The following is a 23,627-nucleotide window of genomic DNA, read 5'->3' on the forward strand; positions in this document are numbered from 1 at the left end:
CTGTTGTATCCCCATAGTCAAAAATCAGTGCCTAGCAGATAGAAAACACTCATATGTGTCCTTCTAATGATATTTAATACAGCTAATAATCACAAAGCACTTATTAAATAGGCCAGGCCTAGTTCTAAACATTTTACGTATTTAATCCTCCCCATAATCCTACGAAGAAAATACAATTACTATTTTCATTTTACAGAAATGAAGGAATGGAGGAAACTGAGGCTCAGAGAAACCAAACAACTTTCTTAAGGTTACACAGCTAGTAAGTGGAGCGACTATTTGTGGAATGAAATGAATGAAATTCGACTTGGCGCAGGAATGGAAATTGACACGGTGGGAGCGGATGCGATCAATTCACGAGACTGCGTGCAACTTGAGCGCGCAATGCACCGCCTGACGCCAAGATCTAAAAGAGGATGAGAGGGTGCTTTGGAAACAGCGCGGAGAAGGCTCCAGTGAGCCACCGAACTGCCGTCACCAGCCGCCGCTCAGTCCACGGCGGCATGGAAGCAGGAAGTAGCGGCGGGCGTCGCATGGGATGACGTCACAGTGGCGCCGGCAGCGAAGGGCGGGGGAGGAGGAGGAGCGAACCGGGCTTGGGGGGCGGCTGCACAGTCTCTGGGATCCCCAGGCCTGGAGGGGGGTCTGCGCGCGGCCGGCTGGCTCTGCCCCCCGTCCGGTCCGGAGCGGGCCTCCCTCGGGCCAGCCCGATGTGACCGGGCCCAGCGGAGCCTGAGCTAGGAGCGGGTCCGTCGCGGAGCCGGAGGGCGGGAGGAACATGACATCGCGGAGGTGAGGAGCCCCGAGGGCCCGGCCCGGGCCTCGGCCCGGCCCCCGCCGCTTTCGTTCAGCCCCGCCCGGGAGGGGGCGGCCCGGCTGGGCTTCGGACTCCCGCCCGGGGTCGCGGGGGCAGGCTCCGTCCCAACCCCCTAGCCCTCCCGGGCCCGGGGGTCCGGCCCCACCGCGCCCCCACCCCTCGGGTCCCCATTCATTTCCTGCCTCCCCGAGTTCCGGCTCCCGCAGCCCTGGGGATGCCCGTCTGGACGGGTCAGGTAGAACCGCCCGGGGAACCGCGGACGCCAGCGGCCCGGCTCGGCGCCGCATTCCTGACCCATTGCCTCATGAGAATTGCCTCATGGTGATTCCGAAATAACCCCGCTCACTTGGGGAGGCTCCTCGGCCTCGGACGCGGGAGGGGAGAGTAGGGGCCAGTTGCGCGGGGCCAGGCCCCCGACGGTCGAGCCGCTCTGGGTCCCTCTGCCTCTTGCGCGCATTTGCGGGCTTTACTCAGGATCCCTGACCCCTTTATATGCCTCTTTGCATCTCCTTTCCCCCCCACCCCTCACGTGCCAGAAATGGAAAAACTGACTGTATCTGCAGCTATTAGAAGTATTTCCTTCCTCTGCGATCTTCGCTTTGGGAGATGGGAGGGAAGGGAGCTGTATCTCTAGTTATTTAATCCTTCACAACCTTAAAAGTCAGGTAACATTAATCACCCCCGTTTTACGGATGTGGAAACTGAGGCTCAGAAGAAACATGCTAGTAAATGATAGGATTTGAACCTAAGAGTCAGAAGGAAGGTTAGTGAATTAATGAGATCCGGTGAAAGCTCAGGGTAATCATACTACTAATAGCTAACATTTATTTAGGTCTTACTGTATGCCAAACAAGTTTAATCCTTACTATAAGTCTATGAGGTAGGTATTGTTATCCCCCTTCTAAAGATGAGTAAAGTGAGTTTCAGAAGTTAGGCAACCTGGGCTTCCCTGGTGACACAGTGGTTAAGAATCCACCTGCCAATGCAGGGGACACGGGTTCGGGGTTCGAGCTCTGGTTGGGGAAGATCCCACATGACCCGGAGCAACTAAGCCCTTGCACCACAACTACTGAGCTTGTGCTCTAGAGCCCGCGCTGTGCTCTAGAGCCCGCGAGGCACAACTACTGAGCCCATGAGCCACAACTACTGAAGCCCGCACGCCTAGAGCCCGTGCTCCGCAACAAGAGAAGCCCACGCACCACAGCAAAGAGTAGTCCCAGGTCCCCGCAACTAGAGAAAGCCCGTGCGCAGCAACGAAGACCCAATGCAGCCAAAAATAAATAAATAAAATAAATAAATTAAAAAAAAATAAGTTAGGCAACTTGCCTAAGGTCACTCAATCAATAAATGATGGAGCCAGAACCCCTCTGTTAATTACCAGGTTACTATTATTTTATAAGTATTGCCAATAATTTGTAAGCCTTAATTTTGTTGTTAAACAGTAGTGTGATCTACTGTTTTCAGATAATGATCCTGCTATTTTGTATTTCCACTCTTTATATATGATTCCTATATAAGACCCATTGTTTAGACTTCATTGTCCTGTTATGGTCACTGTCTTAGACATTTGAGGAACTGTTTCAAGCTGTTGGAGTTATTTGAATGAGAGACTTTTCAAAATATTAGGAATGTCTTCTCAGAAATACACCTGCACATTATTCATTCATGGAATGAAAAGAGAGAGAAAGAAGAAAACTGAAAACTTAGGAAGTGAGTGATTTGGACAGGTCTGTTGGCAAGTGCTTACAGATCTGGGTAATATATAATTGCATTTCAGCAGAACAGTGTATAGCCTCAAATGTTCTAATTCCTTAGGGAGCTTTTAAATAAAACAGTTGTCTATTTAATCTGTCAAATAGTCATTGAGCCTTTTGTTCCTTGTGTCTGCTCTTCCAGACAAGTAAGGATCTGCTTCTTTTAGGAGACAAAGACTAGGGGCTGGGAGTGGGGTAGGGGCTGGGTAGTAATAGACCCTACATTGTCCAGCTTGTTAGTTTAGAAGCCAGGAAGTGTGGGTATAGCCAAAGCAGCAAGTGGTAAAGATGACAGTTTGAAATGGAGTAATTCCTCCTCTCCTCCAGCCCTCCCTTACCTATTAATGGAAAAGAAATGTGTGCCACCTAAAAAGCAGATTATGAATGTAACACACATAATTGGGGATTATTTATTATTATTTTTCAGATCATAGGTCTATTTTATTATTTTAACCCAGCTTTATTGAGGTATAAATGGCATGCAACAAATTGCATATATTTAAGTGTACAATTTGATAAGTTTTGACACGTGTATACACTCGTGAAACCATCACCACAATCAAGATAATGAACATATCCATCACCCCTTTTGATGGCTCCTCGTGCCCTTTATAATCCCTTCCTTGTTGCCAGGCAAACACTCTTCTGCTTTCTGTTACTATACATTAGTTTGCATTTCCTAGAATTTTATGTAAATGGACTTTTATGTGTGGCTTCTTATGCTCAGCAAAATTATGTTGAAATTCATCCATGTTGTAGTGTGTGTCATATAGTTCCTTACTTTTTATTGATTAGTAATATTCCATTTTATGAATGTACCACCGTTTATTTATCCATCCACCTGTTGATGGATGTTTGGGTTGTTTCAGAGTTTGGCTTCACAAATAAAGCTGCTCTGAATGTTCGTGTACAAGTGTTTGTGTGGATGTATACTTTCATTCCTCTTTGGTAAATACCTATCAGTGGTATGGTTGGATCACATAGCAGATGTATATTTAACTTTTTCAGCAATTGCCAAACTTTTTCAAAGTGGTTATACCATTTACATTCCCACTGGCAGCGTATTAGAGTTACGGTTCCTCCACATCCTGGCCAACACTTGGAATGGTCAGTTTTTAAATTTTAGCCATATAAAGGGTGTGTCATTGTATCTCATTGTAGTTTTTTCCCCCATATCAGCACTTTTTAATTTTTTAATTTTAATTTTACTTACTTAATATTTTAATGGAGGTATAATTGACATAGAACATTATATTAGTTTCAGGTATACAGCATAATGATTTGATATTTATTCATTGTAGTTTTAATTTGTGTCTTCCCTGGTGACTAATAATGTTGATCATCTTTTCATGTGCTTATTTGCCATCTGTATATCTTCTTTGGTGACACGTCTATTTGATTAAATATTTTCTCTTTTAAAATTTACTTGTTAAAAAAAATAAAATTTACTTGTTTGTTTTCTTATTGAAATTTGAGAGTTTCTTGTTCTGGATACAAGTCTTTGATCAGAATTGCAAATATTTTCTTTTAGTCTGTGGCTTGTCTTTTCATTTTTTAAAGTGTCTTAAACAGAGGTTTTTAATTTTGCTGAAGTCCAGTTTATCAATTAAAAAAAAAAAGGATCATGCTTGTGGTGTCATTCCTAAGAAATTTTTGCTTAATCCAAAATGTCTCAAATGTTTTCTCTTGTTTTCTATAAGTTTTATAGCTTTAGGTTTATGATCCACTTTGAGTTAACTTTTGTATGCGGTATGAGGTGTGGCTGTATCTTCTCTTTTTTGCATATGGGTGTCCAGTTGTTCTAGCACCATTTGTTGAAAAGACTGTCCATCTTTATTGAACTTGTACCTTTGTTGAAAATCAGTTGTCCATTTATATGTGGGCCTATTTCTAGACTCTCTTCTGTTCCATTGATCTATTTGTCTTTCCTTATGCCAATACCACATGATCTTGATCATTGTAGCTTTATAACAAGTCTTGAAACCAGATAGTGTTAGTCTTCGAACTGTGTTCTTTTTCAAATGATTTTTAACCTCAGAATTAATTCATTCAACAAGTAGTTATTGAACCAGGCAGGATGAAGCTGTAGAATAGGGAAAAATCGTTGTTCTTATGGCTGAGAGAGAAAATGGACAAACACATGAATAAATGAGACTATTTCAGGTAGTAATAACTGCTGGGAGGGAAAAAAATAAACCGAATGTGGAGAACGTGGTTAGTTTTGATAATGGGTTTAGGAAAAGTCTCTGAGGAGGTGATCATATGAGCTGACTCCTGAATGACTAATATTCTGAATTTTGTGTTGTTTAATTATCAAAGTAATTCTTTTTGGTTCATGGGTTTAGGGTTTAGAGTTTGTATGCATTTAATAATTACAGTGTCATATATTCAGTATGCTGATACATCTCAACATCACAGGTAAGGAAAGGAAGGTATGAGCAATTATATGATTCTCCCTCCCACCCAGGTAATATAGCAAAGCTAGTGCTGAGTTTAGATTTTGAGATTGCTTGGCTGCCCTACTCTGCCTTGTTTAGCTGACAAAACTGGCTGTATTCTTCAGCATCTGGTACATCTTTTGCATTTGCTTTTGTTCCTCTGGAAGGTAGTGTCTGAGGGCTTGAACTGAGAGGGCAGAAAATTTAGCTTGTTCTCAGACTCTAGGCTTTTGATTTATCTGATGCAGGTCAGGTACATTTGTCCCAGGCTCTCCTTAGTGGCCCTGTTTGTTTCTATCCTGTGGGAGTAAATAAACTTGCCTTACTGAAAAATAACAGTTCTACGTCTTTCCAGTTGAAACTGGGTTGTCTTTATTAATGTCCTGCCCCGATGTAAGCTCAGGTTTTTGTCCAGAGCTGCTCAAATGCAGGGGCCACTGCTAAGATCACTTACCCTTCTTGCACGTGGTCAGTATGGCGAATGTTAGAGAGTCGCACAAGAGCTGGAAAAGCAGAGCCAACCCTTGTTTGTAATTGTTACTAGCGGGCCTTGGTGTACTTTGTTAGGCAGCTATGGAACAATAGAAGATACTGTGCTTATTCCTCTTTCCCTTTGGGAAACACAGACAGCACTTGCCCTCCAATGCTGACCTTTTGAAGGAAGGGGAAGGCAAATACTGATGTTTGGCAGGTTCTGTGGCAGTTGTGGCCTGCAACCAACAGTTTGAGACCCTCCCCGAAATGGATTCAAACACCCTAAAATGCAGCCCAGTTCATTACTGAGTTTTGGAGGGTTGTGTGCATTTAGCAAGCTAGTATATGCTGTGGTCCTTGGCAGCACTGAAATATGAAAGATACGATTCATGTTCACAAGGAGCATTGAATTTAGAGAGGGAGACAGACTTGTAGGCCAGCATCAAATGAGTTTGATGAACGTAGTAGCAAACTGAAACTGAAATTTGCCAGTATAGAGCATACTGTTTAGAATACATACATACTTGTATACTGATATACACATTCATGCACACTGTATATATATCTGTCTATACGCACATACATATACACACACGCAATACGTTTATTTTAAAAATAGTAGACTGTAGATCCAAGTCTGTGTCATTCCATTGACCCACTCTAATGAAACACTGACCCATTCATTCAAGAACTTGTGATTTAACTTATTTATCGTGGGATTACTAAGTGCGGGGGGCACTGTGCTAGGCATTGGGTGTTCCAGGTTTTAAGGAAACAGCAAGTGCGAGAGTGCTGAGGTAGGGAGTTCTTGGAGTGCTTGAAGGACAGAAGGGAGCACGTGGCGGAGCTGAGACTGGGGCTGTAGGTGGGGACTAGACCACACAGGGATTTTTAAGGTCCTCACTGTCACGTGGACCATGGAGAGGAGTTTGGGTTGTATTTTAAGAGCAATGCAAAACTATAGAAGGATGTGATCAGGGGAGTGGCATGAGCTGATCTATTTAAAAATATCCCTCTAGCTGCTGTGAAGGGAGAATTGTAGGAGGCTGGAGTGGACCCAGGGAGAGCAGACAAGAGAGAGAGAGGCTTTGAACAGGGTAGAAGCCATTTATGGAAAGACTTTTGGAGGCAGTTTCCATTTATTGTCTTGTCATCAGAGCAGAGATGCTGACCAGTGAAACTCTATGAAAAGATAATGATTTATAAAGACATAGCTATCCACTACCATTAGAAAGCTAGCTGCTTTAACTTTTTTTCTAGCCTCTGTTACCTAGAATGCTTGTCCCCATCGACTGCCCCTCCCTTGTGACTCATCCTTTTCCCATAGAAAATTAAAATTTAATTGGAAAAGAGGAATATTCTTGTAATCTGCAGAAAGTACCAAACTCTAAACTTTCTCCCCAAGGACAGAGAGAATGATTTTTCTGGAGCAGTGGGTAAGAAAGCTATACCCAGTATCACTTTATATTTAGGCAAGAAACTGAAATAAGACTTCGGATCCCTAGTTTAAATTCCCTTCTTAGCATAGCAGCCTTGAGAATAAGTTCCTGATATTATTGGCCTGCTTGACTGTTTCCCCACATCACTGGGGGAAGGGGACATAGATAAAATATTCAGCATCATTGTATTTTCTTTTTGGTTCATCAGCATTTTTTTTTTTTTTTTAAACTCACTTGACATAAATAAGGTCCTGGCCTCAGTGAGCTAAGCCTTTGCAGAATCTGTATTCACTAATGAGGGATTTAGATTTCTGGTAGGATTTCTGGGCAGATAGTTTGGGTTTGTAAACTCTCTTGGAGGCAGGGATTCTGTTTTTCCTTTCTTCAGGCCCACTCAGCACAGAACTGATTTGTTTTAGACATTGATTTGAGGCTCTTTTTCACAAGTGTTGGTGTTGTGTGTGTGTGTGTATGTGTTTTCAAGCTCGTTCTGTGAGATGGGTGGTACCGACCTGGACCATGTTATGACCTGAGAGTCTTAATAAATAATAGACAGTGCCAGAGGATGACCGATTAGAAGGGATTGTCAAGCTCTGGCAGGTTTGCAGGAGTTAGAATGTGCAAGAGGAGAATGCTCTTCCCCCCCTTCCCTGTGTGACTTTTTCGCTATGCCCTTCCTCTCTCTTTTCTCCTCCCTGGTTTTTCTTCATTCCCCGAAGTTAATTCAGGCAGCAGTCGTTCACCAAGTGCCCACTGTATACATGAGGAAGACTAGAAATTTATCTGTTTTTTCTCATCCTGTATGGACCCACCTTGTTGACAGACCCAAATGTAGATATACTAATTTGCCCTTTTCCCCTCCTTTTAGATAATACAGATACATTTACATTACTTTTTGGGGAGACTAACCTCTGCTATTTGAATTCACACTAGGTGGGAGATGGGGGCAGGGTTTAGAGATGTACAGCCTCAGTACCTAACATCACCAGTGTAATATTCCTTGAGGCCAGCTCTATAATATCATATTAGTCCTATTAACTCCACTATTCTTCCTTACCGTCTCTCACTAAGATCTCAGGGGTTGAATGAACTCTAACTGCTCTGTGTTAGCGATAAGCATGTTGCAAATCACAAAACTGCCAGTAATTGCACTACAAATATTAAACATGTAATTGGGAAAGACTTTTTTGGTAAATACAAAGGCTTTTTGAAAAAAATAACCAAGGAAGGAGAGTTTACAGTATATCAAAACTCAAGTGGGTGGGTTATGGAATAGAACTTTCAATTTCTAATTATATACTGTTTGAGATAATGTAGGGACAGCCCCTGAGCTGTGAAGTTCAGTTTTTGAAAAGGCAGTGTAACATAAATGATTCATATCTCAAAATGGTCTGTGCGATACTAACATTATTATGCAGGAGAAGAATCTATCCGCATATCTTCCACCAATAATAAAAATGACAACAACAGCGATAACAAATGTTTATTAAGCCCTTACTCTGTGTAGCCTTTGTGCTAAATGCTGGTTACTAAGTTTCCCCTGTAAACATCACTCTCCTGTGTTCACTCTTCTGTGTGTGTGTGTGTGTGTGTCTGTATGTTCACTCTTAATAACATGATAGGTATAATTAGAAGTTGGAAATGAAATAATAATGGTTTATTTAATAAAGGGCTAAAGAGACCACCTGCCTTATCTCCTCTGCCAATCTACCTGATGGGTGCTGGTTGTAGTTACCCAGCGTCACCTTCAGCAGTGGAAGTCACTTTTATAATGTCCCTCAGCATCAGCAGGATACTCTACATAAGTGTTATTTTTGTAAAATATACAAAGGTGAGAACACATGGTTGTGAATGAAGACCATCTACAGTCAGAGTTCTGCTTTAGAAATTTTTAGAAATAAATAGCAGAGTGTAATGGTTAAAAGTTTGACTTCTGGAGTCTACTTTGCACACTGGCACATGGCAAACAGTAAATGTAGCTACAATTTTAACCAGCCATAATATATAATGGCCAGTAAATTATTTTTTTCCTTGCTATCAGAGCTAGTTGATAATTGAGGGGAAAAAAGTATATGTAATAATACAAGCATGGAGAAGTCTTTTCTATTTTATAATTTATAAATTTTTATTAAATATAAAATATTATTAGTAGTAAATAATAATTCTGTCTTCTCTTTGTCTCCATACTCTTTCTTGATGTAAATTCTCATCTCTGTCTTATTTACTTTCTTCTCCCAGTCATCCCCGCTTTTTAGTACCTATTGCAGGGTCCTGTTAAAATCTGTGCCTTTATTGTGTTTTATTCTGACCTAAAACTAAATTCCTAGTTCCAAAGGTGAAACTCCTTGGAGTTTTTTTCTGTGCTAAGCATTTTATGTGTATTAATTTATTTCCATTTCACAACAGTGCTGTGGGTTAAGTTTTTCTAAACATAGCAAGAAACCCAGAAGCCATAAAGGAAAAAGCTGATAAATTTAACCATGCCAAGATGAATTTCTTTGGGGAAAAAAAATAACCACAAGCAAGTAAAAATGGAAAAAAGCTAAGACAAATATTGTCACATGTATAATAAAGGATCATTTTCTGGTTCTATCAAGAAGAGCCCCTTTAAATCAGTAAGAAAAAAAAATCCAATAGAAAACGAACAATGACAAGCTGACAACTCACAGAAAAGGAAAAAAAAAAGTGGTCTGAAAACATGAAAAAGTGCTAGTCTCACATAGAAATGCAAACTAGAATGGTACCATTTTCCATGACTCAGATGAAAAAGTTTGGTAATATACGTAGTACTGGCAAAACTGGGAGAAAACGGGCTTTCACGCTTAATTCGTGGGAGTCAAAACTGGTACCTTCTTTTGAGTGTGGTTTGGCAAATTTGTCAGAGTAAAAAAAAGAAACTCTTGTCAAAGCAGTTTTATTTCTAAAATTTTAATTTATAGATATACTTGTAAAAGTGTATAAAGATGATTATAAAGGGTGTGATATGTGCATTATTTGTAATGACAAAAATCTATGAATAATATAAATGTCCTCTAATAGGGATTAAATTATGGACGATACATTCTTACAATGGAATAGTGTATAGCCATTAAAAAGAACGCTCGCACGGAAAGATCTTTGTGTTGTAGTAAGTGAAAAAATTGGGGTGTAGATCAGGATTGCATTTGTGTATGTGTGTGTTCCACACAGGCTGGCATAGAGAGAGTAGTGTGTTTGCACACATGCACACGTAGGTAAGTAAGTATATGTATGTATATGCACGAGACATTTCTCAAAGATTAGGAAACTGCTAACTGTAGTGACTTCTGACGATGCAAGGGAAACTTGGGGCTTTTTCTCTGAATTTCATACCTATCTGTGCTGTTTTAGTAAATGAATTTTAAAAAGTTTTAGAAAGTTTATGTTTGTGTTCTCAACAAGATTCTAAAGGACATTGAGTCTATAAAAAATTAGAGCTGCCTGAAGTAGTTGGCTGAGATAAGGAAAGATGAAACAGGATAGAAAAACAGGAAGATAAATAAGAAGATCTTGCTAGAAGCAGTAAAGAATGCCCTTGAGGCAGCCCTCCGAGTGGTGAGGTTGAGGACAAACCTGAGAAATTCTTCTAGAATCAATTTTAAAAAAGAAAGAGGGGATAACAGTGGTGACAGTAAGGGAACAGATCCCCCATAGGTGGTGGCGGCCCAGGCTGGATGACCGGTATTTAAAAATGAAGCAACCTCTGAGCCCGCAGTATTTCATTTAATGAAGACCAATAATGGAGGAAGATGCTGGGAGAGAGCTGTAGAGGGGAGACAGAATGGTTTTTCCCTTCGTTCACTTCATTAACCTGATAATTGTAGGTTTACGGACTTTTTTTTTTTTAAATACTGCAGTATAACCATTACTATAATTTTAAAATAATTAGGATCTTATTAGAATTAGGAGCAAGGTGTCTGCCTTCTGTATCACTGAAGTAGCTGTCTTTATCTGGTATGGGTATCGGTGTTATATTTGCTTCATGAAAGGAAGTGGTACGTTTTCCTTTCCTTTTGACTGTCTGGAATAATTTATAGAGCAGTGGGATGGTCTGGTCTTTGAAAGTTTGATAGAATTCCATTTTGAAACCATCTGGGCCTGGTGCTTTTCTGTGGGGTAGTTTTAAAATTGCTTTCTCTATTTTTATATAGAAATTGGTTTGCCTAAGTTTTCTCTCTAATGGACTCAGTTTTGGCAGTCTGTATTTCCCTAGATAATTATTCACTTCATCTAGATTTTATAATTTATTTGCACAGCAGTCTGCAAAGTAGTTTCTTTAAAAAATTTTTTTTCTTCTGTTTCAATGCTTATTTCCCCCTTGTCATTTCTTGTTTTGTGTATTTGTGATTTTTTTCTTGTTTTTGTACTCCTGAATAAGTTAACTAGTGGTTTGTCTATTTTGTTAATTTTAAAAAGCAGGATTTTTATAATTAGATCTACTACTTTTTTGTTTTCTTTTTCTTTGATTTTTGCTTATTTATTTATTTATTTATTTATTAGCTGCGTTGGGTCTTCATTGCTATGCGCGGGCTTTCTCTAGTTCTGGCGAGCGGGGGCTGCTCTTCGTTGCAGCGCGTGGGCTTCTCATTGCGGTGACTTCTCTTGTTGCGGAGCACGGGCCCTAGGCGTGCGGACTTCAGTAGTTGTGGCTCGCGGGCTCTGGAGTGCAGGCTCAATAGTTGTGGCGCATGGACTTAGTTGCTGCACAGCATGTGGGATCTTCCCGGACCAGGGCTTGAACCCATGTTCCCTGCGTTGGCAGGCGGATTCTTAACCACTGCACCACCAGGGAAGTCCTCTATCTTTTTTTTTTTTTTTTTTTAAATTTTTATTTATTATTTATTTATTATGTTTATTTTTGGCTGTGTTGGGTCTTCGTTTCTGTGTGAGGGCTTTCTCCAGTTGCGGCGAGTGGGGGCCACTCTTCATCGCGGTGCGCGGGCCTGTCACTATCGCGGCCTCTCTTGTTGCGGAGCAGAGGCTCCAGACGCTCAGGCTCAGTAGTTGTGGCTCACGGGCCCAGTTGCTCCGCGGCATGTGGGATCTTCCCAGACCAGGGCTCGAACCCGTGTCCCCTGCATTGGCAGGCAGATTCTCAACCACTGCGCCACCAGGGAAGCCCGGAAGTCCTCTATCTTAATGTTTTATACTTACAGTTGACCCTTGAACAACGCAAGTTTGAACTGCAAGGGTCCACTTATGCACGGATTTTTTTCAATAAATATGTAGTACAGTATGACACAATCTGCCATTGGTTGAAACCATGCAGTTGGAAGCAGAACTGTGGATATAGAGGGCTGACTATAAAGTTATATATGAATTTTCAATTGCGCAAGGATCGGTGCCTCTAAAGCCCATGTTTTTCGTGGGTCAACTGTAGTGTTTCCTTGCATTGTTTCTCACGAGATGTGTGTGTGTATGTACGTATGTATGTGTATATACATATATAATTTTTTTCTAAGATGTATATTTAAAAATTTTTTGTTGAAAACAGTTTTTTGAGGGGGTATTTAGGAAGGTTTGTATTTTTTTTAATCTAGTACTTACACCTTTTTGAATGTCCTTAGTCCTCTGTTTTGTTATTTAACTTTTATTATCAGGCTTATCAGATTTTTTTCATTATCCTTAAACACCCATCTATTGCCTATTGCCTGTACAACAATGAGGTTTTTTCTGTTTTCCTTTTCCCATTTTCTAGTTGTAGTAGTTCTACTGTGTCACAGTATATAACTGTTGTACATTAGTTTTCTACTCTCATTCCCATCTTTGTTTTAGTCTTACATGACATTTATAGATTATTAAATGCTCACCGTCGGTTATTTTGTCAATGTTGCTTGTTACCATTTGGTTAGATAAAGTTTATCCTCTAGTAGATTCATCAGGAAAGACTGATAAGTACAGCATTCCCTTAGTTGTTGTATGTTGAAACTTGTTTTTTCTGTAGCTCTGATAGTTGAAGGATAACTTAGCTAGATATAAAATTCTTGGTTTACCCTTTTCTTTCATTGAGTTTTTAAAAAATGCTTGTTCATGTATCAACTTGCTTTATATGTTGGCTTTGAAAAGTCAGATTACTAATTTGTTATAGTAAGTTATTTGTTTTTCGTGGAGGCCTTGATTTTTTTCCATTTGTCTTTAAAGCGTAATAGTTTCATTAGAATAAGTGTCAGCGATTATTCTGGGCTAATTTTCCCAAGTACCTGGTGGACCCTTCCAATGTATAGATTCACATCTTATTTTATTTGTTTTCTCAATTTAGGTTTAAATATTAGTTCTGTTCCATTGCATTTCCCCCTCCCCCTTCCCCCAATTATATGTATGTTGTTTCTTCTTCGCTTGTCTTTCATATTAACCATTTTCTTTGTGATCTCTTTTACTTCTTTCTTCATCATATTTTATTCTCTTCATTGTTTTCCTACCTTTCTTTAATGCCACTTATTAGATTTTCATTTGAACTTATTCTCCTTTGGGCGCCTAGTAATTTAGTTTTCATTTCTGAGATGATTTTATTTTCCTTTTTCTTTCTGAGTTTGATCAGCTCCCTCTTCATTTTTTCCTACTTTTTGTCCATTTCTGTTTTTAACTTTTAAATTTCTTATTCAGAGTGTTTTTTCATATCCCCAAATCTTGTTTGAGTATATTTAATTCAGATTGGAGTGTTGTCTTATAGTTTTCTTCTGCATCATGGGTGTTTGTCTGGGGTAATTTTCAAAAGCTGACTGATGTGTGACTCTTCTTTTTTGTAGTAACTTTGTATAGACTTATTCACTTTTTTCCTATTTATTTTGTGGCTTTTAAATATTTTAAAGGTTCCTAATTCAATGGCCTCTTCTTCTGTCAGTTTAGAAAAATCCAGGGTTTTTTTTTTTTCGTGGATTTGTGTATGTATTTGTGTTTGTGGTAGGGGACAGGTTATTTGTCCTCTGGGTTTTTTGTTTGTTTGTTTGCAGGTAAATAAATTTCCCCCTTCTACTTCCTTTCCTTTTTGTCACCTAATTGCCAAATGGATCCTGTCTCTTTTTTGCCTTTTTCTTCCCCAGAGACCATGCATTTCTAACACTACACCTTAAATCATTCCCCTTTCCTATAAATAGGGCTCTGATTTACAAGAAAACTTTTTCAGTATTTTCACACTTAAGGTGGACTTTCTCTTTCTGGAGGTGGTTTTACAGCAATTTTAGGCCTGCCACTAGCTCCCCTGTTCTCTCTGACATGCAGTTTTTCTCAGAATGCCCTTGGCTTGGCACAGAGGGTTGCAGTAAGAAGATGAGAGATCACTACTGAGATCTGGTATGTCTTCTTTTTTTACTTACAGGTAATTTGGAAGTTTGGGCATTCTCTGTCTCTACTTATGTTGAGGGCATGGTTAGGTTATTGTGTGGTTTTACTTGTTCTTTTTTAAAAATTCCATATTTAAAAAAAATTTCCCCTTAGTTTTTAATTTTTAAAAATTATTTATTTATTTATTTATTTATTCTGGCCACACTGTGTGGCATGGGGATTGAACCCGCGCCCCCTGCATTGGAAGCATAGAGTCTTAACCACTGGACTGCCAGGGAAGTCCCCCGTATTGTTTTTGAAGGATATGTGGGAAGGTGTGAATTTAGGCAGTCATCATTGTCCTTGGCTACCCTGAAGTCCAGGCACTGTTATAGGCACTTTATAAATATTAATTCATTTTATCCTCTCAACACCCTATGACACAGTGCTGTTGCTATTCCCACTTTATAGATGAGTTAACAGTTTAAATAACTAGCCTGGGGTCACACAGAGCTGAGATCTGAACCAAAGTAGTCTGGTTCCAGAGTCTGTGCTCCTACCCATAAAGCTTTGCCACCACATGCCAGCGATTCTCAGCTTTTTCACTTCTGGGGTCTCCTCTTTTTTTTTTTTAAACCATAAACCCAGTATTCTAAAGAGAATTGTTTCCTAACCTGTATTCATCATATAATAATTAGTTTTCCCTTTTTGTTGTAGAAGAAAACATATATGCCACTCTGCTTCAGACTACCACACCAAGTAACATAATTGTTTTGTAGCCAAAAGCAAGAGAGATTTGACATTTTAACTAGCTTATACAGATAGACAAATTGAAGATTAATGTAAGATTTTCACTATACTTTTTGAAAAGTTAAAAGTAACTGGAAGCCTTCCGTTATTGCTTTTTGATTCCTTAGGGCTGCGGGGACTCAGGTGGGAACCATAGATTAAAGAAGCTGTGGACAAGATTTAAAAAAAAAAAAAAAAGGGTAGTTTAGTAATCATACTGTATGCAAAAGTATTGGATGCTGGAATGATAGGTATCTTATAAATTCAGGTTGAGTTTTCCCTGGGCAAAATTCTGCCTCGATCTTCTGACAGGCTCTCAGAGGGAGTAAAAAGCAAACTAATATGTTTTCCTTTTGATCTGAACCCTGTGATTTTTCTCTAGGATAATCAGAATGATGTTTAGATTTTCCCCAAAATGCTAGTAAGATGCTATAGGAAAAATTAAAAAGAAAATAAATTTCAGTTAATGTAAACAACAGGAATGTTGATAGACTATGTCTAGATTCTTGCCTTTTCTGATTATTTCTTGTCAGAACAATCTTATAGTTATTGTTATGATTGTCAGTAATATCTAACCATTAGTGCTTAATATGTACCAGACACTCAGATGATTAAGCATCTCTTATTTAACATGTACCAGGGCTTCCTTCCCTGGTGGCGCAGTAGTTAAGAATCCGCCTGCCAATGCAGGAGACATGGGTTTGAGCCCTGGTCCAGGAAGATCCCACATGCCGCGGAGCAACTAACCCCGTGCGCCACAACTACTGAGCCTGCACACCTAGAGCCCGTGCTCCACAACAAGAGAAGCCACTGTAATGAGAAGCCCGCACACCACAACGAAGAGTAGCCCCCACTCGCCGCAGCTAGAGAAAGCCCGCGCGTAGCAACAAGACCCAATGCAGCCAAAAATAAATAAAAATTTAAAAATAAATAAATTAAAAAAAAAAAGATTTAACATGTACCAAATCTAACACTTGATTTTTCCTCTCCCCACCCTTTTTCCACATCTTGTACACGGTACCGTCAACCTTCCACTTGCCCAGACATGATACCTAGGAGTTGTTCTTACTCCTTTCTTTCTTTCCCATCTCATATGTAATAAATTAGGAAATCCTGTTGGCTACCCTTAAAATATTCCCAGTTGGACTGTTTATCACTACTCCTTCCACCACCTTGGTCCTTGGTCCCATCATCTCTTGCCTGGATTATCACAATAGCTTATTTAACTGATCTGTGTGCTTCTACCCTTGCACGATAGCTTGAAGATGATTTAAAAATATAAGTCAGATCACGTTGCTCCTCTGTCTAAAACCCTCTAGTCCTTTCTCATTTCACAAAAAATAAAAGCTGAAGTTTTTACAGTGTCCTCTGAGGCCCTGCATCATCCGGCTTTTCATCACCTCTCTGGCCTCATCTACCGCTCTGTCCCTTGCCTGTTCTGCTCCGAGCATACTGGCCTCTTGAGTGCTTGAGCATGTCAAATACGGTCTGCCCCCGTGCCCTTGATCTTGTTCCTCCCTCTGCCTGATATGTTCCTTTCCTATATGGCTGCGTGTTGCTGCCTCATTTCTTCCAGGTCTGATCAAATGTTACCTTATTGCTAAGGCCCTCCCCACCACCCTATATAAATAGCATCCACCTCAGCCCCAATCCCACTGACCATGCCCCCAGCCCCCTCTACTGTGCTAGCAGGATCCCAAGCCCCTACCATGGGGAAGACAAGGAGGAGGCGGTGACCAAAGAGAGGAAGGGAAAGGGGTTGTGTTGGTGTTCTTATTTGCTACTCTACTAATAAGCATTTTAGCCGTGACGGTGTGGGAAGTAGTGCTGACAGAGTCCTTTGTTTTTCATTGGTCTATTTCTCTCTCTCTCAAGATGGTTTCACCCAAATATCACTGGCGTGGAGGCAGAAAACCTACTGTTGACAAGAGGAGTTGATGGCAGTTTTTTGGCAAGGCCCAGTAAAAGTAACCCTGGAGACTTTACACTTTCTGTTAGGTAAGTTGGAAGAAAAAAAGAGAATCCTGAGAGTGTTTTCCAGGGGGGAAATGTTAAGACCACATGTGGACAACTTGCGACCCTCATTTAGAGTCTGAAGGTCTGCCTGCTGCCCTGTGGGTGAGGCCTTGCCAGTGCCCTGGCCCACAGATCAGGTGTTATTCAGGCCTGCTGTGGGGTTCAGGACGTGGCCTCCTGGGAGTGATAGGCTCGGGGAGTCAGCAGAAGGGGCCTGAAGGGGGGCTTTTCTCTCTTGAGAGACCACTGAGGATGAGCTGGAGCATAACATAAGTTCTTAAGGCCTGGGTCGATCCTGGTTCAATCCAAAGCAAGGCTCAATCCTTGTTCCCTGCACTTTTCCTTTCCCGTCTGTTGATTACTGAATGGGAAAAATACTTCCTAAGAGTTTCTTCAAACAGCCTCACAGATGTAGAAAACAAGCTTATGGTTACCAAAGGGGAAGGTGGGGCGGGGGATAAATTAGGAGTTTGGGATGAACAGATACACACTACTATATATAAAATAGATAAACAACAAAGGCCTACTGTATAGCTCAGGGAACTATACTCAATATCCTGTAATAGCCTATAAGGGAAAAGAATCTGAAAAAGTATATAACTGAATCACTTTGCTGTACACCTGAAACTAACACAACATTGTAAATCAATTATACTTTAATTAAAAAAAAGAAAGAAAGAAAGAAAGAAGGAGAAGAGTTTCTTCAGATCACTTTTCTTTTTCAAGAAATAAAACATCACTGAGGAAGTTGTGGTCCCGTTTGTTCCCCTGCCCAGTCCCATTCCCCTCCCTCTTTCCTCAGAGGAAACCACCATCAAGAGGTTGGTATATCTCCTTCCTGAACATGTTTTTATACTTGTACTGCATTTGTACTATGTGTGAATGATATGAGGTTGGTTTGTGTGTTTTTAGAATTCATATCCATGGCTGAGACTACCTTTAAATTTTTTTTGAGTTCTGTGCTGATACATATAGATCTAATTATTAACTTTAATGGCTATATAATATTCGAAGGTGTGCATATACCACAGTTTATCCCATCCTCTATTGTTGGACACTGAGTTGTTTTTAGTTTGTTTAAAATTGTTTTGAACAGTATTGCCGACATCTGTTACATGTCTCTTTGGACACATGTGGGAGAGTTTTTCTAGAAATTGACTTTCTCTTATATACTTATTCTCCGTACTCTAGCTCATTCCAGGAGCCAGAACTGAACTGCTCTATGAATTTGCTTTTATTATTATTTTTTTTAAATAAAGAAGTAAGGAAAAGATGTTCTGAGGATTTATTTAGGACCCCTTCGGGATTTGGGAAGTCCCTTTTTGGTATCGATTAGTTTCTCAAGGAGCTCACATTGTTGGCTTTTACTTCTGTTTTGCTACAAGGAGAGGGCAGAAGCCTTCATGAATTTTTCCAGGCTTATCCTAGCACAGACTTCTAACCTACAGTTGAGTGACATTTGACCTGTAAGAGTTTGGATGGAGATTATATAATAATAACAACAATGATGTTGAGGAGGAGGAGGAGGATGATAACAAACGTTACTGAGGGCTTGACATATTCCAGGCCATCTTGCTAAGCACGCTGCACATATTTTATTTAATCTCTCCAACAACCTATGAATAAATACCACTATTATCTTCATCTTAGGGGTGAGTAAGCTGAAGCACAGAGGTTAATTTACAAAGCTGGTTTCATAGCTAGTAAGTGGCAGAGCTGGGACTACAGAACTGGTGAGGTTTTTTTTTTTTTTTTTTCCTCAACTTTTTATCTTGAGAAATTTCAGACCTATAGGAAAGTCAAAAGATGAGTACAGTGAATACCCACATTCCCTTTACCTGTTAACATTTTGCCATGTTTCCCCTTTTTCTCTGAGTGTGTGTTTGTGTGTATGTATATACTCTCCCCTCCCCCAACCTTTTGAAAATTAGTTGCAGATGTCAGGATGCTTATTTTTACCTCTGCGTACCTCAGTGTGCATGTCCTATGAACAAGGACATCCTGTATAACTACAGTATCATTATTATATTTGAGAAATTTTAAGTGATTCCATAATGTTATCTAACACACAGTCCATATTCAAATTTCTCTCATCATTTCAATAGTGGATTTTGAAGCCATCCCTTTATTTCACATCAGGAAGCACATAATATCTGTTTGCCCCGTCTTCTGGAGTATCATTGCTTTTAGGCCCTTATAGTAGACAGAGCTGGGAAATACTTATATATTTAAAACCAAATTTTAAATATATCAGTATCAATAAATATATAAATGTATATCAAACAAGTTTGATAGCTCCAGTTCAGCCCAGTTTCCTTACCTTTTCCCATTCCGTATTTGTGTTTCCCTTCTGTAGAGAGAACCGTGTTTCACAGCAGCATCAATGTATGACCGCATTTGCCCAATCTTATAATACAAAGATAGTTTCAGAATTACTATACCATTATCATTTCTAATTACAAGCCCATTAAGTAAAGTTCATGATTTATCTGGAGTGTTTCTGTTCACAGCATATATCCCACTAAGGGTGTACAATCTGTACTGTGTTCGAAAGCTACAGGAATTAATTTTCTGTGTAGTTATGAACTTACTGCAAAGTTAGAGTCATTTCTTTCTTTCTGTATTCAGTTTTTTGGTTTTGTACTCATTTTTTTGATCCTTGTTGATTTTATTTTTTGAATATGTGAAACATTTACAAGATTTAAAAGTCAAACTGTATAAAAAGGTATATTCTGACAAATCTTATTCTTATCCCTACCCCGTGTACCTTATTTCCATCCCTGTAGGTAACCAGTTTTATTAATTTATGGTTTATCTTTCTGCGTTTCTTTTCACACATGAAGTGGAATACTAAATCTATTTCTTTGTAGTTTACTTTTTTCACTTACAGAAATCTTTTAGTGATCTCTCTCATTTTTTAAATTAACTGCATAGCATGTAACTTTATACAATTTCCTAAAAATGGGAATTTAGTTATTTCCAATATTTTACAATGATAAATAATACTGCATTTAATATGATAACATTTTGCATATGTTTTGTGCTTTTGGAAATGTATCTTCAGAGGTGAATTCCCGGGAGTGAGATGACTGGGGCAGAGAGTCAATATATATTGGTATAGTTTTTCCAAATTCCCCTCCACAGTGATTGTACCATTTTGCATTCTCACCAGCAGTGTCTGAGGGTCCCTGTTTTTCCACAGCTTCCAGCTGAGTGTTGTCAAGCTTTTCACTTTCGTCAACCTGATAGGTGAGAAATGGTATCTCAATGAATTTTAATTTCTCTTATGATTGAAGCTGAACATCTTTTAATAAGGTTAAAGGTCATTTGTATATCTTTTTGTTGAACTGTCTTAGAACCAGTGCTTTTAACAACTCTTAAACTGCCAAGTTTCACTTTATATATGTTTTCTTATGTATATGATGTATATTATAGACACTGAGATGCATGTGTGTGTGTGTGCATGCATAAATGACAAGTTTATTGTTCTAGTTTTCTACAGGTGATCTAATCTTTTTGTTATGTGCCCATGCTGAAAATTTGATGATTTAAGTTGCCTTAGTTAGTCAAGGAAGAGCCCCTTTTTTTAATTTTGAGGAAAAAAAATACAGAAAAATACAAAAAATTATGTCCAATTACCCATATTGTATTTATTGCCAGTCATTTTTTTCTTCAAAATAAAATGTAAAAAAAAGCAAAATTTCCATTTTTCACCACCCTTCCTGCTGTTCTTCTCTTTGCCACAGAGACAGCTACTTTCTGAGTTTGGTGTATTTCTTTCTAGTTCGTTAAAAAAAAAGTGCATATAATATAATAAGTAATATAACATAAAAGTAATATAATAATAAAATAGAATATATATGTATGTCTGTCATGAATAATGTATAATATTACTTGTGTGCGTTCTGAAATTTTCATAAATGGTACATGCTGAGCATATCATTCTGCATTGTGCTTCTTTCATGCAATATCATGTTTTATTTTGGCTGCGCTGTATGGCTTGCGGGATCTTAGTTCCTCAACCAGGGATTGAACTTGGGCCCCTGCAGTGAAAGCGCCGAGTCCTAACCACTGGACTGCCAGGGAATTCCCAGTATCATGTTTTTGAGATCCATCTATTTTGCTTTATAGTCCATACCTGAAATATCTGTTTTTGTGATATGTTAAGTCAAGGTTAGAGATAGAAAGCTGAGGTGTTAAAATAGAATCAGGTGTAGCTGGAGGAGAGAGACCCGAAGTGCCTTTTTTACCCACTGGAAAAGACTGTAACCAAAAATTAGAAGTAGATATTGTTATTAACATTGTAGGACAATTTTTCTTACTTTCCTTCGTTTCCATTTTCCTTTATCTTTAGTAGAAGTGTGTTTATATTTAACAGAGGCTTCATCAATAACACTATAGGGTCAGACTAAAAAATAAATATAGGTCAGTGATTACCATTTTGGGGTTGCCAGACCCCTTGGGTCCACAAAGATGATTATGGGTGTCCTTGAGATGTACTTAGTAGTACAGAAAACCAAATGGAAATCATCAAAGTGCCTAGGCTAACTAAAATACCAAGTTTTAGAAACTTTTGGCCAGTGTTGTCAATTCATTGGGTTGACATACTAGCTATCTCACTTTGGAAACTCCGTTAATTATATGTCTTTAAAATGATTTTTAAAGATACGATTATGTATAGTATCTTAAGTGTATAGTGAGATGAATTTTGACAAATGTGTTTATCAATGCAACCAAAACTCCAATCAAAATCTTGAGTATTTCTATCACCCTAGAAAGTTTCTTGGTGCCGGTTTCTATTCTCCCTCCCCCTAGGAGGCAACCACTCTTCTCTTTTCTATCCCCATTGACTAGCTTATTCTACAATGTCATATAAATGAAGTCATACAGTATATATTCTTTTGTGTCTGGCTTCTTTCTCTTAACGTAATGTTTTTGAGCTTCACCTAAGTTGATTGTATATATCAATGGTCCTCTCTCTCTTTTATTTAAATTCCTGTGTGATATTTCATTGTATGAGTATTTGTGTATCCATTTTGGCCATAAATATTTGACCTTTCAATTTTTTCTACTACAAAAAGGCTGCAATGAATATTCTTGTACAAGGCTTTTGGTAGCCATGCAGTTTCATTCCTTTGGGGCAAAATACTAGGAGTGGGTTTACTGGATTATAAGGTAAATGTACGTTTAATTTTAGTGATATTTGTCTTGATTAATTAATGATGAGAAAAATGATTGTCACTTAATATACGCAGAGCCCTTTGTGTTGAAGTGGTTGACTGTGTGGTTATTTCACTCACTGCATTTGTTTAGGAAAAGCGTAAACTTGTACATTCCTTGGGTTTGTTTCAATGTTTAGGTGAAATCTGATAATGAATATGAGATCCATTTTTACTAGTATAGCTCTTTATTTGTCTTTTCCCCCCACTTTTCTAATGGACTATTTTAGAAGAAATGGAGCTGTCACCCACATCAAGATTCAGAACACTGGTGATTACTACGACTTGTATGGAGGGGAGAAGTTTGCCACTTTGGCTGAACTGGTCCAGTATTACATGGAACATCATGGGCAATTAAAAGAGAAGAATGGAGATGTTATTGAGCTCAAATATCCTCTGAACTGTGCAGATCCTACCTCTGAAAGGTCAGTTACATTTTCGTAACTGCAGAGTCTGCATCTCTCCCGTGCCATAGGTGTGAGGTGAATGCATTATGGGGGTTTGACTTCTGTTTCTCAAACTGTAATCTTAAAAGTGTTACTAAAGTAAGAGTAATAGAATCAGATTATTCTGAGTGGCCTTTTCTTGCAAAAGCTTCAGTCAGTGTTACTTACACTCGTTCTACAGAAGTCTCAGACTATTCCTGTATATACTTGATACATGCAGTAATTTTAAGATTATTGAACTTGAGCGTTATTGAACTTTGAGCGTTAGGAGAGGAAAACAAATGATAATAGGAACACCAAAATAGCAGTTCCCTGTAGTAGCTTCTGACCAGCTATTCAGCAATGCCACCAACAGATGTCAGTTTAAGCTCAGAAGTGGGAAAGCAGAGAACTCGGTCAGATTTTTCATCAGTTCTTTTATGTTATATCCACAAATGTGTGAGAATGACCCTAATTAGAGGGAATTGTATTATTTCAGAGATCTTTCCCCAGTGTTGGAACTAAGCTGATAAAAGCTGGGGCTTGACTTAACTTGCATTGATTTTATTGGTTTTCTGCATTCCCAGTCTCTTCTCTCTGACTCAGTACCAAATCAGGGTCTCTTAATTAGGTTTGAATATTTTCTGTCTTCAAGTAGGTTTCTTCTACTTATACCTTTGTGTCACTGGTATTTTATGCTGATAATAGTTTTCCAGCCAAATTATTAAGCAAAAGGCTGTCAGCCAACTCTGTGCAGTTTATTTAATTTTATTCTGTTCAGTTGAGGGTAGATGAAAAATACCTTGAAGTATATTCCTTTAGTGTTGAGCCATTAGCACTATGTGCTATGATCATGCTTGTTTCCTCACCAAGATCCTGAGGGAAAAAGCCACATTATTAATATGACTATGTTAAGATGTTTTCTGTAGTAGCTTAGAGTAGCATTGTCTCAAAGTTTGACCTCAGACGGCCTACATT

The 23,627-nt window shown here is 39.1% G+C and overlaps 1 protein-coding gene across 7 annotated transcripts in view; it reads left to right on the forward strand.

Moving 5' to 3' along the window:
* The first annotated feature begins 538 nt into the window (after positions 1 to 538).
* Positions 539 to 23,627, forward strand: part of PTPN11 (protein tyrosine phosphatase non-receptor type 11) — a 75,758-nt gene continuing 52,669 nt past the window's right edge. Inside the window, exons 1-3 of one of the 7 annotated variants that reach the window (XM_082353684.1) lie at positions 539 to 792; positions 16,865 to 16,987; positions 22,458 to 22,649. In XM_082353684.1, the coding sequence (XP_082209810.1) occupies positions 779 to 792; positions 16,865 to 16,987; positions 22,458 to 22,649 (329 nt within the window). In that variant the 5' untranslated portion in view covers positions 539 to 778. Of the gene's footprint in view, positions 793 to 16,864; positions 16,988 to 22,454; positions 22,650 to 23,627 lie in introns of all 7 variants that reach the window. The other 6 variants (XM_082353689.1, XM_082353683.1, XM_082353685.1 and 3 more) reach the window with 6 other exon arrangements.

The sequence above is a fragment of the Balaenoptera borealis genome (genome assembly GCF_965194805.1).
Source record: "Balaenoptera borealis genome assembly, chromosome: 14".
Taxonomy (NCBI): Eukaryota; Metazoa; Chordata; class Mammalia; order Artiodactyla; family Balaenopteridae; genus Balaenoptera; species Balaenoptera borealis.